Here is a 15,863-nt window from a genome sequence, read left to right on the forward strand (position 1 = left end):
TTATTCTGTATCATGTATTTTTACAAGCCACAATTTATTGTCTGTACTTCTATAGCATTTCATTAATAAATCTTCCGTGTACTGTCCATCATTTTCAGTAATAAAAATGTTTTGAAGCATTTACAACATAGAACTATATTAGTTATAGGAATTCTATTATTTTTGTTTGTGATGTGCTTTGAACATATAACTTAAATTTTCCAGGCAGCTATTCAACATAAATGCCCATACTTCAGAATACATTTTTTTTTTCTCTTATTAATATGAAGAATAGTCAACTATGTAAGCTTGCTGAGATTATTATTATTTTAATATTTTAAATTATATAATCTGTTTAAAAATAACTGCATTTTAGTCCCATTCAACAGAAGGCAAAGTTGCTATTTGAGCAGTTGTTTCATTTAATTAGAGAGCTGTTCTGAAGTTACTTTCATTTTTTTTTTTTGTAATGTCAGTATTTCTGTGTTTAAGACTATTTGGCTGTAGACTTGTGTTGTTACGCTAAATTACAGGTATGTTACTTCACTAGATTTCACTGAGGAGTGAAAAGCCTTCAAGGAATATTTATGCAGAAAGTGAAAGGTACCACACGTTTTACATTTTGCAAATGCAACTGTTGCTGCTGAGGAACATCTAATAGTGAAACATTTAGATACTGATGAAGACAAGGAGTGGGTGAGGGGGAGCCCTTCTTCAAAGGTGAACGTCTGTTCCTTTCTGCATGTTTGCATGCAATTATTTTTCTAGAATCTTTATTTAAAAGTCAGGTAAGTTTTGCATTAGAACTGCTTCTGGAGCCTACAGTCTTCATTTTAATTTTTAGTAAATGTTGCTTCAGATACTGTTCAGAAGCTGCCCTGCTATTGTTGGGAGACAAGACCATATGGTTTTCAAAGCTTTATCTATTATTGGCACAGGTTGCTCAGAGAGGTGGTAGATGCCCCATCCCTGGAGACATTCCAGGCCAGGCTGGACGGGGCTCTGAGCAACCTGATCTAGTTGCAGATGTCCCTGCTCATGGCAGGGGGTTGGACTAGATGAGCTTTGAAGGTCCTTCCAACCCAAACTGTTCTATGATTCTGTGATTCTTGCTCTATAACTGCATACCATTTTCTGTGCTTGCAACATGAAATCACATGCTGTTGTTTCCCTAATGCGTTCCTCTGAAATCTGAATTTTAGATATTCATAGTAAGTTGTATTAGCAGTAAAACAGCAGTGGTAAAAGTGTTGTTCAGAGCAATGCAACAAATTTGATTAATGCCCACTAGGTATTATATGAGGCTGTATGAAAAAAGGTTCTCAGAAACAACAGTACAGCTCAACACTGTCAGGTGAAAAGCAAGACCACAACTGGGGTTGGATAGCCATTAGTTTATTGATAATATACTAACGCCGCAATCAGCATAAGGAGCCCCAGTAACCGCACAGAGGCTTGTGAGGGAAAAGTGGAGTTTAGTCAGGCAGCCGACCGAGGCTCAGTCCAGGGACGTCCCTGCCTCAACTTAGACACTTTTTCTTTTTGACAGCAGGTTATATATATGTCATGCCACTTGGGTACACAATACAATATTGCAATAATTAGAAGCTCAGGTCACTGTGACATGATGATCATCATTGTGAACCGGGACCAGATGATGTGCCCGAGCCATGTCCTTGGCTCCGTGACAATCTTCCAAGTCCTCCCCTCACAACTTGTACATCCAACGTGGTACATTTCTCTGTACAAACTGCAGTGAGCGGGTTCCAAAACTCGGAGCAGATGATTTTATGCATAGTTCTTCTTTCACCTCAATCAGTACATTAGGAAAACAAACAAATAAAAAACCAAGACACCATCTTTGTGGTATGGCTATTTACATTGATATTCATGTGTTAAAAGGTTTACATATAAAAGTACGTTTCCTATTATTGCCCTATTAAAAAAAAAATCTAAATGCAGAAGTATTCTTAAGTTCCTTCCCCAATATAATCTGAAAACGTATACTGTGTTTTAGGAAGACCTTTGAAATAATGTACACAAAAAAAACATTACCTGAAAATACTGCCTGAAGGAAGACAATGAGAATCAGAACGGCAATATGCCATCAATAATGCTCAGAAATGCAGCTATTCTGAGGTTAGCATTTCTTTTGTTCACTTGGCTGTCTCTATTCTGGCTGATTCATATCAATCCCAAAGCAAAAATCATCAATAAGGTGCTTCATCAACACACGGAAAATAGTCTTCAGTCTTGAAGAGGACTGGAGGTTCATAGAGGGTCTGTTGTTGTCGTGAGGAAGACGATTTCTGCAAATTAGATAAATTTATTTTTCACCTTCTTAAAAAAGCAAGTTTTAAAACAAAGCCTACAGAGCTAAAATGCAAAACAGAAGTTTTAAAGGCCTGTCTCCTTACTCAGGCAAACTTTTAATCATAGCTTGGATGGGTCTGGCATGTTCTTAATGTTAGTGAAGAAAAGTAGCCTTTGACTTTTGCCATTCCAGCACCTGAACGGACACAGTCCTGGCAGGTGTACGAGATGCCAGCTTTGCAGGAGTCACACGGGTCATCTTCTCCAGCTGATGGTACCGTCATTGCAACCTTCATCCTTCCAAAGCCATGTACTTTTACCTTTCCTGCTCCAGCCTGAAGTCTCCTCAGCTGCTTCCTTTGAGTTAATCTCAGTCCGTGTTCTCATTTGCTTAGTTTAAAAAGTCTTCATATGGAAACGCACCCAGCAACATTTATTTTGACAAGGAGCTTCCTAATCAAGGATATGCCAGAATATACGTACCATGACATGCTGTTAAAAATAATATGGTAGCGGGCTGGAAAAGAGCTGTTACGGTGTTTTTCAGGAAAAGTGTACACACTTCTTTTCAATATTAACTGTGCATTGTTTTGCTGTACCAAATGGCTCATTTAAAGAGACAGCAACAAGGACCACAACTATTGTGTCAGCCTTCCTGCATGTAAATAACGATGCACTGCAACACATGCTCAGTGTTTGTTTTCAATAGATGGTCTTAAACAGAAGGCTTGAACATAAGGTTTCATTCATTCAAAATTCTTTTGGACTCATGAAATGATTTTGATGAACTATTTTGCAGAGCTCTCAGTCAGTTTGTCTGCAGAGTTCTTTAGGTATTTTTTTGCCTGTCTGGGATGAGGAAATTAAGTCTTCATCAATGATGAAGTTAAAAGCATACCAAATATCATTACTATACTTGGAGTCCGAAATGCTTCTGCAGTACCAAAATGAGGCTATGATTAAGCATACCTACAAAAAAGCTAAGTGGAGTTTTTCCAATATTCAGTTGAGCTGTATACTTGTAATCCACATGAAATAAGTACATATTCTCCTGTTATATACAAAAGTGCTGATTTATGATATTTAAAACATATTTGTCTTTACAGTACTATTAATTTACCTGAAATAAGTTTGTTTTGCCATTCACGTTGTAATTAAATAAAAAAATACATGAACAAAGATTAGATCTATAAATAGCGGATATTATGAATGTTCTTTATATCCGAAATTTTGCCAGATGCAAAACCAATCTTTGAAATGGAAGTTCTGATTTTAAAAATTATTTCCTACCCTGCATTGCCCTATGAGAAAACATCTTGCGAGCAAGGGAAACTAAGGTCACAGGTATCCTGCAACTCATGACACTGATTTAAGAGGCACTATATTTGCCTATGCGCAAGAAGGGGATAATTTCAATCCAGTAAAGAAATCTGTAGGCAGACATAGTACCTACGGTTGCCTAAGTACACATTTACAACTAGTTATTTTTGCAGCTGCTTAGCAGACATTTTTACCTTTTGAGAGAGTCTACATCCTTAGTGATAATAGAAGTCCTACAGTACTGTACTTTACACTGCCTGGTATTCGCAAGGGAAGAACTTGGGGCAAAATCTAAAAGTGAGATTACAAATACACAGCTTAAGAAATATGAAATATATCATTTGTGTAAAGAAACAGGTACATTTATATTGGAAGAACATGAGGGGACTTGACCAAAGTAAAATTGTAGCAGGAAAATGTGAACTACAACTATAGCGAAAATCATGATAGTGATATAGCCTTCTTTTCTAAAGGGTTGATGTATCAAGGGAGATAATTAAGTGTTAAGCATGAGGAGAAGTTTCTGCAGGTGTTTTCATTTGGAAATGCTTGTGTTTAGTAGTGAAAATAGATATTTTACTATGCAATACCCAGTAATCAATTAATACCAGTAAATTCTGAGGGTTGATTTTATTGCTATCCATACTCAAACCAAGAAGCTACTGGACGTGCCGGGTTCAGCTTGCTGACACTTTCCAAGACTTCCCATCTTATTAATTGTGGAAAAACTCCTAACCTGACAAAGTGTTGCCATGCACATTATTAGAACTTTCAATCTTTTCAATTGAAGGATATAATTCTGTGGTTGACAAATGTTTTTAGCAATGAAATGGAAAATACTGTTGAATATTCAAGACAACTGCTGCAGTTGTTTGTTTTTGCAATTGGCCCATCAACAGCAGCTTTGTGGGGTTTTTTTTAAACAAAAAATGGCATCACTCTGAACTTCAACACCAAAAAGAATGACAGAATGAGAAGTTAACTAACTTAAAGACTACACAGGAAATATGATAGCAGCACAGAACAGGTTGCCTGAACTGAGTCTTACCAAGACAATAAATATTCTTTTTTACAACTATTTTTCTCTGCTGCCCCATGTGTTTTCAATATGTAGAAGCATGAATACTTCAACAGTCACAACCACCTTCCTCTCTCTCTCTGCAAACCTACTTTACTTTAGCATTCTCACCAGTATGTGATACAGAAACCTGAGGTAGTACAGGATGAATAAAGGAAAAGATAAAGAAATGAATCTGCGAGCAGACAAGATGAAGGATGAGTACTTGTAAATGGTGAATTGGCAGGAGATGCCAAGAAGCTTCAGGTGGTTCAGAAGACTTTTCCTTTTTTAAGCAGAAGGTTATTTTTAAAACTGGGGCATAGTGCCAGTATTTAAGGCTAGGTATGGCATCTCTGCAAAACATACTGGAGGGAGCACTTCAAGTCCTCTGTAACGAAACGGTCCACATGCGGGAAAGAGGAAAGGCAGAGAAAACCACACCTTTAGAAAGTTTAACAAGGTGCTTACAAGATTACTGAACTGTGTGGACTGTGTATAAATAGAACCTTTATTCTAAAAAGGTTGTGCAGCGTTGCTTTAATTTCCTTTTTTTGGTAGCATTTCTGCTGTGATATTCTCAATGCAGTATGATCGTTTAACACACTTATTACTGTTTTACACCATCCTCTCTGGTAAGCAGAGCAACTGAGCTGGTCACATGATAACAGCAGCTTACTTACATTAAGGAAGGACGGTATGCTGATGGTGTGCAAGATTTTCTTGAATGCGTTTGGAAAAGCTCCAAGGTCTGTTTCTGCCTTTATGACCCGTTCTTCCAGTCCAGCTACGCTACTTCCAATCATCTTCACAAAAGCCTAGTGTGGAAGAAAAAAAGAAAAAAAAAAAAAAATCAACTTTTTCACTGACAAATTAAAACAGGATTGTGTATTGCACATCAGTGGTGAAAGTTCCTACATGAGAAGGAGTCAAAAACTCCATGCTTTATTTCCCTTCCTCCTACAAGTCCATTTTATTGCTAAAAATTACTTGAGATACCTAAAAGGCTGAAAAAAACCCAGGTTAAATCTAATAAAGCAATCAATCTTCCTTTTCCTATTTGCCTTCCAAATAACTAATGTAGATTTCTTAGAATTCAGACTTCTGTCTTTCTACTAAAAGTGGGACTGAGGATCTGAATCACAGTTTTGAAGCTTTACCAGGGATCAATGCACCTCTCATTCTACTAGTCTCTGAATAGCTCCCAAGACAATAAATTTGAAAGATACTACAAAAAAAAAAAAAGTGGACTATTGCTTTCCCCAAAAAGACAGCTGCCTTGTTTTAAGCAGTAAATTTAAAACAAAATTTTAAAAAATTAATATATTTGGTTTAGAATGCCTACAGTCTCCAGAAATTCTTAATAAATTGTGTTCCCTTCATTAACCCTTAAGTATTGAACCCAGATTGGACACGGAGAGCAAAAAATGAGGGATTGCACTAGATGACCTTTAAAGGTCCCTTCCAACCCAAACTATACTATAACTCTAAGTAAACAGACCTGAATCCAATCCACGTGCATGCACGTGCACAAGACATGCAATTATAGCACATCACTGCTTCTTCCCCTTATTGAGAAACAGAATATATCTAGAAGATATCAAATACATACCTCTAGTTTGTCAATCTTCCTGTATATATGTCTCATTTCTGTAGCTTTTGTGTAAATTTGAGGTAGACTTTCATTGACAACTTGGGAGGAATCACTCCGAATCTAAAATGATTCAAAGAAATGATACAGAAGTCAAGGAATAAAACAAAATGTTAAGTAGTAGATTCTACTCTGGAAACAAGAACTGTGCTCCAATTAACACATCAAAACTTATTTACTAAATTAGTATTAGTATAAAAATACTAGATTAAAACCAATAAGCTAGCTTTTTTGTACAGCTTAGTGATCTCAGCAAAACTTATTTTGCATAGACAAATACTTACCTTTGCAGTTATATTAAAAACAGGCTGCCTCAGCCTTATCAGAACTAAGAGATGGAACATTTCCCAAGACATGGTAAAGAACTGAATATACTCAAACTAAAACTTTTACTTAAATTTTACTACCTGTACATTACCTCAACTTTACCAAAAAAAAAAAAAGCCAGGCCACATTATTTTTTTGTAATCCATTAAAAAACATACAGTAAAGCTCCCCTTAGAGTAGTGCAGGAGAACCACATGTGTTATGCTTTCAAAGACACTACACATATATATACTTTTAGAAGCTTTTAGAAACTTTCCATTCAGTTCCCATGTCTCTTCCCATGTGAAAGTGAAAACAAAGTTGCCTTTCTGATGAAATGGTGACAAGCGGTCCCCTAAAGACAAAGCTAGCTTTGGAGTTTTGGCAACTCTGATTAGATACTTCGATTATAAACCCCAGAGAGGTTGGATTTTATTAAAGCAGAAGCAAAATATTGTATTGTCCTTTCAAGTATCTGCCATTATGCCCTTCACAATGGGATTTCATGTATGTAAAGGATAAATGTACAAACAGGATCACGTAAATCTACAGTTATGTAGCTATACGGTCATATTTTGTTCCACCATGAGAGTTTAGTAGTTTTCATCCATGAGTTGTCTAATTATCAAGTGTTTCTAATTATCAATTTTCATGTCGGAACTTGTCTGCCTACACCAAAATCCACTTCCCATCTCATGTTTTTAAATGAGACAGAGAATGTATTAAACAGCACTCCGACTTCAAAAAAACCCACACCTACGTGCAAGTTATACATACAATGTCCAGCATGCCCATGAATTCATCCACTCTGGTTAGCAAATCTTCTAGGCTCTTGTCTAAGCTTTCTATCTGCAAAACAGAAATAGAATCATAGAATCACAGCATCATTTCAGTTGGAAGAGACCCTCAGGATCATCGAGTCCAACCATAACCTAACCTAATTAGCACTAAACCATGTCCCTAAGAACCTCATCTAAACGCCTTTTAAACTGCCCCAGGGATGGTGACTCCACCACTTCCCTGGGCAGCCTGTTCCAATGCCTGACAACCCTTGCCATGAACAAATTTTTTCCTCATATCCAATCTAAACCTCCCCTGGCACAACTTGAGGCCATTTCTCTCGTCCTATCACTTGCTACTTGGGAGAAGAGACCAACCCCCTCCATGCTACACCCTCCTTTCAGGCAGTTGCAGACAGCGATCAGGTCTCCCCTCAGCCTCCTTTTCTCCAGGCCAAACAGCCCCAGTTCCCTCAGCCGCTCCTCATCAGACTTGTGCTCCAGGCCCCTCACCAGCTTCGTTGCCCTTCTCTGCACTCTCCCCAGCACCTCAGTGTCTTTCTTGTAGTGAGGGGCCCAAAACTGAACACAGGATTCGAGGTGCGGCCTCACCAGTGCTGAGTACAGGGGGACGATCACTTCCCTAATCCTGCTGGCCACACTATTCCTGATACAAGCCAGGATGCTGTTGGCCTTTTTGGCCACCTGGGCACACCGCTGGCTCATGTTCAGCCGGCTGTCAATCAACACTGCAAAGGTGCCTTGAACACACACAAAAAACCCCAAAACAAACAAACAAGAAACCCAAAAACCAAACAAGCAAAAACCCAACAAAACCAACGAAAAACCCAGACCCTTCCAGACAAAACCTGAGCACAGACATCAGCCAGACTCAAGCCAGCTCAGCAGGAATCCCACAGCTTTCCCACCTCTTGGCTGCGCTCAGTGCAGGCGCGATCAGGCACTCGGGTGTACCCGGCGCAAACCCGCAGCGCCGCCCGGCCCGCCACCGCCCGCCCCGGCGCAGCCTCGCCCCCTGCCACGCACACCGCCCGCCCCGCCCCGTCCCCTCACCTCCTCGCTGAACAGGCTGCGGTCGGCGAGCAGGCAGGCGGAATAGGCCGCGGCGGTGGCGCTGAGCGACGCCTCCAAGGCGTCCTCGTCCTCCGGCTCCCCGAGTCCGGAGGCGCTGCTGTGGCTCTGGGACACGTTCCCGCTGTCCGCGCCGGGGCAGCCGCCCGGCAGGTCGGCTCCGGGCCCCTGACCCGCGGCCGCCGCCATGCTGCCGCCGCCTGGCCGCGCAGGCTCACGGCGGCGGGGCGGGGCCGGCGCAGGCGCAGGCTGCACAGCGGGCCGGGGAGCGGCCCGGCCGGGCCGGCTCGCAGCGGGAGCGGGGGAGCGGCCGCCGGGGCCGGAGCGGGAGCACGAAGCGGCGCTGTCTGTTCGAGCCTCAGGCTCCGCGGGACCGGCGGGGGCCGCTGCCTCTCGCCGGCCCCCGAGCTGCCCCCGCCGCGCATGGACAGAAACGCGGCTCCCGCGGGAACGTGCGCGGAGGATTTGCTGTCTACAGGGGGCTAATGGGCTCCCTCAGCCACCCGCGTTTAAAGCCCCGTTCGACAACTTAAATCTCAGACCCCAAAGGGCTCAGGCTCCTTTCCACACAGAGGTTTGGGCCGGTAATGGTCTGGATTGGGAAAGGAGCTCATCTTAAAAGACAACTAGGATAAGATGACTTCAGTTATCAATACGGTGCACGCGAAAATAGAAGTTATTGTGTTTTGTTTTTCCTAGTTGATGCAAATGAGCGCAAAATGTTTGCAAGCCTTAAAATAATTTCCCAAAGTGTTAGCTCTAAAGCTGGTACATCAATACTTGGCTAACTCATACTTTCACATCAGTGAGATGCAGCTTGTGTTTCCTGCCTTATGGGATGCAGTAGCTGGAAGAGTTTGAGTATTTTGTACTAGCACCCTTTACTGGGACAGTCACACGGAGCAGTCTCCGCACACAGGTGTGCACCAAGCCAGAGAACAGAACTACCCCAGCGCCTCAAAGCCATGAGGTTTGCAACAAGCCATGCCATGAGGAACGCAGCAAAGTTCTCGGTTCGCGTGGGTATCAGTGTAACAGCACCCTCCAGCAAAAGCAGCACTGGGAAAAAACAACACGGAAAGAAATTTGGTATCACTAACAACCACCAGAGGTATCAAGGTCTGCACTGGTACAGAGAAAAGCAATTACTGGAATACTGAAATGGTTATATATTTGAAGAATCATCAAAACCGGGTATCTTGTTTCCACAAGGAGGGGTGATACTTCCACAGAAAGATGTGCTTGAGGACAGGGGAAAGGATATATAGCGGTAGAAGTAAGACAGTGCACTTTTTATTGCAGACAGGTCACATTTTCAACAGTTAAATATGGTAAAATAAGTAACTTCAGACAGACAAATCAATTGTTCATAAAAGTAGTCTCATTCAAGGTGTAACAAAGTTTTCCTGATAAGATGGTCTGATCGCTCGAAGCACCTCCAGCTATTCATTTTTTTACTGCATCAGTTTTGGTTTTGTTTTTTTTTAAAAAAAGAAAACCTTTGGCAAAGTATAAACACAGTTTTAAGATGAACAGGATCAATGTTCTATTCTTACTGTGCTGAGAAAAATAAGTACAGCTCTAACTGCTGTGATACCTAGAAGAAGTTTAATTAAAGTGAGAGAATTTTAAAATAAAACCTTTAAAGCAAATCTAAAAGAAAGAAACTAAGTTCAATGTCCCAAATATATTTAACAATGAGCAGAAGACTGGTTGTTCCACAGGTATTCTAAATTAGTGACAATGAATTAGTCCGCGCATCCTTTGTCCAGCCATTACAGATTCCAAAATGGAATGTTTTTCAAACCAAGACTTCTGAATTTTCATATCTATACAATATTTAAGAAATGTCTATTCCACCATATAAAAAAGCTTTAATGTACTACAAAGTTAAAAACAAAATGACACAAGCTAAAAGTAGAAAAATACATTGTAAAACATTTATGTTTTGTTCCTTACACTGATCAAGATGTAACAAAATACTTTAGATTAGACTGCTTTCATATATTCATGGCATTTTCAGAAGCAGACAGTTATAGACAGTTATCAACTTAACAGTCACTGGTTACCCACTAGCCAGCATCCAGTAAAAACGTCTGACCATCGCAAACATCCAGTTTACTTTAAGGTTTCTAGAAATCCTGTGTAGACATTAAGCTTTATTACTAGAAGAGTCGAAAAATAACAGAACTATTCTAAGCTAGGTTTGACAGTCAGCATCCCTCCTCTGTACGGCGATGAGCCGATCTTTTGTGAGGAAAGACCTTGCGGATTTAGGTTGCCCCAAAGGTACAGCATGGACTTGTGTCAGCTCTGAGGTGAAGGGGACAGTCCTAGAACCCTCTTCCACTTTGGTTGCCTTCCTGCTTGCATCCCTAAAATTCACATGATCCATGATATTGAGAAAAAAAAAAAAAAAGAGATGATAGGAAAAGACAATTTGAAAGAGAGGTATCATCTAATAAATATTGAAAAAGAATACAGTTACACGTATCGGTGCTGAATGCAGTTTTAAGCCCTTATTGTCACGTTTTCTGTTCCCCGCTGCAGGCAGGCCTGCCTCTGACCAGGAGGTGGTGCTCATCTCACAGCAATAACAGCAACAGCCTCAAACAGCACCCCCTTGGGCTTTTAAAAATAGATATACACATAATTTAGAATATGTATTGGCAGCATCTCCCTGACATTGTTACCACCGGAGTAGGAAACCGCTACATTTATAGAGCTTGTCTGGATTAGACATAAGGTTGCAAATATGGTGTAAACAAGTTAGTGGAAGGTCTGTATGTAAGAGCGGAAGATCAGGTGGCTATTAAAGAGCGCTCTCTCTCTTTAAACTGGTATTAGAAGAAAGCCAGATTCCACTTCAAATAGACATGTCTGTTACTATTAAAACGTAATTCATATATGTGCATGTATAAATACATCCACCCATGCATTCAAACCCTAGTATGAAGCACTGCCATTGGTAGCCTATAAGACTGCTTAGATTTATACCAACTAAAACAAATCTGTGTTCTCACTTTAGGGCTGGGACATAAACCAGGCTGTACACTCTGGCTTTCTCCTGACAAATTCTGCAGTGCATGACAGTTTTATGTCTAACTCCAGATGCCATGTTTCCTAGAAAGCCAGGATTTTCTGCACCCGTGAGGTCTATGAGAATATCAGCTCTCAGTTCTGTGCATAACAAGTTGCAAGAGTCAACTGTCCCAATTGGCACTTAAGACTGAAAGAAGAGTTGCCGGAATCGCTACTAAAGTGTAATGACTGTCCCATCCTCCTCAATACCTCCTCTGGGGATAACCAGACTGTGTCGGGGATCAGTTTTTAAGGAACTGAGTAATTTGTGGATGTTGCCGTTGCTTTCTCGGCCAGAGTTGTTGTTGAGCACCAGGTCCCTTTGCAGTCTGTGGCTGAGGCTGCTGCCATTGATTCGAGAGAGGCTACTGGAAGTAAGGCTGTGCAGTTTAGGAATGTGCTGTGGCTCCAGACCGCCCTCGATGACAATGTCAGCCTCTTCGTCACTCTCCATTTCATCAGGGTGGAAGTTCTGCAGCACATGAGAAGTAGGCAAGCTATGGTGACTAGCAGTGCTGTCTGTCGACTGGCCAGAGCTACCAGACATCCTACTGCTTCGAATAATATTGTTCCTCTGGTTTGCTGGCTTCACCGTGATAATAAGGTTATGGCTGTTGGCAATCATCATGTCTGTGACTTGGTCAAGTGTCTTTCCTGCTACTTCAATGCCATTAACTTCCAGAACTTCATCGTTCACAGCCAGCAACCCTGTGCTCTCCGCTAAGCCTCCAGGAACCATACGAGAGATGAAGATACCAGGTACTTTCTCTAGTCCATGAGGAGTAACCCTTACGCTGGTGCCGTCGCGAATGTAAAATCCTAAGGGTTTCTCACACCCATGTCGATACAGCCTCACTCTCCTGTGTGTTTCAGGAAGAATGTCTACATCAATTATGGAAGACACCGGCCTAAAATCATGAGGCATGCTGATGTTTATGTGAGGACGCCGGCGGAGGTTGTCATTGCGGAGTGTCACCAGGGCCTTCTTCTTCCTGGAGAGCGTGTTGGTCCCAAAATTACTGTAGTCCACTTCATCTGAAAGAAAAACAGTACCAGTGTATCAATCAATCAAAGAATAATTCAATCTACAGGTTATTTTCCTCTTAAATCTGATTCAGTGAAGCCACACTCCTAAAAATATGGAAAAAATAAAATAAATTCTTCTGCTTACTGTAACCATTGTTCCATTTTATGTCCGTCAGCACCACATTCAGAATAAATGAGTTGTTTTCAATAATCACCCATATTTCTTTCATATTTTGAGGGAAAAAGACTTCTGATTCTCAGCTCCTGTTGTCATCTGTGCAGAATGCAATTACTTGAAGCTGCAGGCCTGATATGCGATCTTAGAAACAATATTTTCAGAGTTGGATTGTAATTTTACACATCTCAAGCGGGCAGGGAGTATATACACGTTCCTAACCCAAAAGTCTGAATCGGGAACTATTTTAATATCCAATACACAGCCTTAACTGATAGCAGACCTTAGGTACAAACATGAAAGCAGGGTGTGAGAGACTAGTTGGATATGTTTTCAGCCTAGCCTTTTTCAGTAGGGAATCTACGTTAATATGCATCTCTCACTACAGCACTTTTCTCTTTGGAATATTTTACTTCATTTCAGCTGGATTGGACAGCAATAGAAAGTGCTAAAACACGAAGTACCAAATAAGTTCTGTGTAAGCACGCAGCCTGGTAGAAAGAGAAGCCAGGAGAAAGAAACAGCTCTGCTGCCGGAGTCCATGTGCTAAGGATCACAGAACAGACACGGATTCAACATACACAACTCCTGCCCTTGAGGGGAAGATCTATAGGAAATCAGCCTTTGTAGGGTCTACTGTTTAAGGAATTGTTCAAATATTTCTGTCTCTGTAGTGGTATTTCAAGGGCATGTGCAAAGTGATCAATTTTAAATCAGCCAAGTAATATGACATGTTATTCCATATAAGCAACTTATGGCCCTAGCTGGAAAATTATTTCACAGGGAGTTTAAGCACGCTCACACTTTTTAGATAAACTAACAGAGTTTCAGTTTATTCTACTGTAGAATACAAAAGTACAATTATAGAACTGCCACTAAGAAACTTTTCACTCCGGCAAATTAAGCCTGCATAGCAATGTTTGAGAAAGTAAGACAATACCTCTACCTGATAAAGGCTGGGAAATTAAAAAAAAAAAAAAAGAGGCGTTAGTGAAAACAAGCTTATAATTACATTTTTATTTCTTGCAAGGTCTCGTTTTCAAGTCAGCTTTCAAGGCATATTATTGGCAGACTTCAATTAAGTGACATTAAGTTACCCAACTCAATGGATGCTAAAAAAAGTGCTAAGTAGCGACCTGATCTAACCAAGCAGGGTGTTGGATTATCTGGCCTCCAGAGGTCCCTTCCAGCCTAAATTATTCTGTGATCCTACATAGTCTGTTGGGCTGGAAAAAATAGTTTGAAGACTTCAGAAAGACTATTTTTGCATTCTCCTGTAACTTAAGTACACTGGCTATAATAACACTTGGGATATCGCAAGGCATCTAGAAGAAGGCCATCCTGAAGGAAAAGCTTCTGTGAAATGAAGATACTTCTTGGACAAGCGGGTTGTGTTTAACTTCACACTCTCTTCTTGTCTCTCCTCCCAAACTGCTCAGAGCTGTACCAACTGCAAGGCCCTACTGTGTTACTTAGACTGGTGAGGCACAAGACTGGAAGTCCTTAAAAATCACCCAAAACCGAGAAGCTCCCAGCTGGTTCCTGGAAGCGTATCCACAGCCAAGACAGTGTCTGTGTGGAGATGGCACCTTCTCAAGTCCACCTGGTGAACAGAGTCAGTGCAGGGTCTACTCTTGAATGCACAAACCATCTGCAGCAGCCAAAGCCAGGTGCTACTCCTTTTCTTTCATGAACAGGACCACCTGCATCTACATTCACCTATAGTTTTGACAGTTCACCTAGTTTTGACAGATGATTCTGAAGGCTGGCAATGAATACTTTTTCCTTGTAAAGACAAGAGATGTCTTTCATCACCACAGTCTCAAACACTGCACCTTACTCTCAAAATCCACTGATAAATTTGTGACAGTGCTATGAAAACAACTTGGGGATTCAGATTCAGAACAGACATTCTTTCTCACTTGAAACATAAGCACTGTAGAATAGTAGCACTGTAACTTAAAGTCCAAGGCTACCTCTAGCCCAAAATTTCAGATTAAGATGGAAATTAAAATTAAATGTGGGTTTGTGTGTTTAAAACTGTCTTTTAGTACTGGCAAACCAAACTCAGAACAAAAGCTGCATCCCTTTAAGACTCAGAAAATGAGACTGGTGAGTGCAGTTTATTGCACTGCATGTAAAGTGAACCACATGCCCTAATTACCCATCTATTCCTTGACAGCACCCAGGTAACTGCACTCTCTCTCTGTGTGCTAGAATATTAATACTGAATGCCTTTGTGGCAGACTTGCAAAAGCTTTACCAAATAGTTCACATGAGAAGATTTGTTGACAACACTATTTTGTTCCTGTTAATTTAACAACCACCCAGAGAGTGATTTCTCACAACATGCAAGTTTGTGGTGATTGAGCAATAATTTCACCGGTGAGCAAGAGAAGTACAATGATCCTCCTGGCACACATAGGTGGGGCATTTCTGAAGCATCTTCCTTTGGCTGAACCATCACCAAGGCAATGGCACAAAAGAAGTGGTTGTTTTGTGCCTGTGACCTCCTCACCTGCACTCAGCTCACTAATCTCTCTCCCCAGATGATTGCCAGCATTCCTAACCTCTGAGCAGCTTCAAAACAACCACCTCCTTCAATAACAGAAAGCCCAGCTTACCACAAAAATGCTATCTTTTTCCTCCAAACACGTACCAGACACACACAGGGATTACAAGTTACATAGGCTACTTTCAGTGTTGGACCACTGACCATTTCTGGATTTAGTATTTCAGGGCTGGAGCAGGTTAAAAATGAAGTCCATGTCCTGATGATGACTGGATTTTTTTTGTTTTTAAAACAGTGTCGGGCATTAGTTTCCAACCCTGACCCTAAACAAGATTACATATGAGAAAGGTGAATCCAAATTTCAACAGGTAAAACTGTTAAAACCTATTATAGGTTGGAGAAATGAGGGCTAATTTGGAGAGCTTCTACAAAAAAATCAACTTTATTTTCTAGAAATCGTTGACGTACAGAATACATGCTCCTTGACAATACAAGGATTATTACATAACTTGTATTCAAGATGACCTGCTCACTAGCAGTTACACTTGCTTGGGACTTCACCTTAAAAAAAA

The 15,863-nt window shown here is 40.9% G+C and overlaps 2 protein-coding genes across 3 annotated transcripts in view; both read right to left on the reverse strand.

Moving 5' to 3' along the window:
• Positions 1–370: 370 nt before the first annotated feature.
• Positions 371–8,711, reverse strand: BLOC1S4 (biogenesis of lysosomal organelles complex 1 subunit 4). The gene is made up of 5 exons (XM_065629166.1): positions 8,480–8,711; positions 7,404–7,475; positions 6,282–6,383; positions 5,353–5,487; positions 371–2,288 (listed from the first exon to the last, which is right to left on the reverse strand). Exons 1-5 carry the CDS (start codon positions 8,684–8,686, stop codon positions 2,190–2,192), a joined length of 615 nt encoding a protein of 204 aa, XP_065485238.1. The 5' UTR covers positions 8,687–8,711; the 3' UTR covers positions 371–2,189.
• A 1,739-nt stretch (positions 8,712–10,450) lies between these two features.
• PARD6G (par-6 family cell polarity regulator gamma) overlaps positions 10,451–15,863 on the reverse strand; it is a 69,538-nt gene continuing 64,125 nt past the window's right edge. Inside the window, exons 3-4 of one of the 2 annotated variants that reach the window (XM_065628974.1) lie at positions 11,789–12,613; positions 10,451–10,872 (exon numbers count right to left, since the gene is read on the reverse strand). In XM_065628974.1, the coding sequence (XP_065485046.1) occupies positions 10,805–10,872; positions 11,789–12,613 (893 nt within the window). In that variant the 3' untranslated portion in view covers positions 10,451–10,804. Of the gene's footprint in view, positions 12,614–15,863 lie in introns of both variants that reach the window. The other variant, XM_065628975.1, reaches the window with a different exon arrangement.

The sequence above is a fragment of the Caloenas nicobarica genome, chromosome 2, assembly GCF_036013445.1.
Source record: "Caloenas nicobarica isolate bCalNic1 chromosome 2, bCalNic1.hap1, whole genome shotgun sequence".
Classification (NCBI taxonomy): Eukaryota; Metazoa; Chordata; class Aves; order Columbiformes; family Columbidae; genus Caloenas; species Caloenas nicobarica.

Bases quoted from the DNA above. Each gene is read 5' to 3' on its own strand.
- BLOC1S4 (XM_065629166.1), bottom strand. From the start codon at position 8,686: ATGGCGGCGGCCGCGGGTCAGGGGCCCGGAGCCGACCTGCCGGGCGGC. The intron at 7,476-8,479 runs GTGAGGGGACGG...TCTGTTTTGCAG, and splicing joins GCAGCCTGTTCAGCGAGGAG to ATAGAAAGCTTAGACAAGAG. The intron at 6,384-7,403 runs GTATGTATAACT...GAATCATTTTAG, and splicing joins TCATGGGCATGCTGGACATT to ATTCGGAGTGATTCCTCCCA.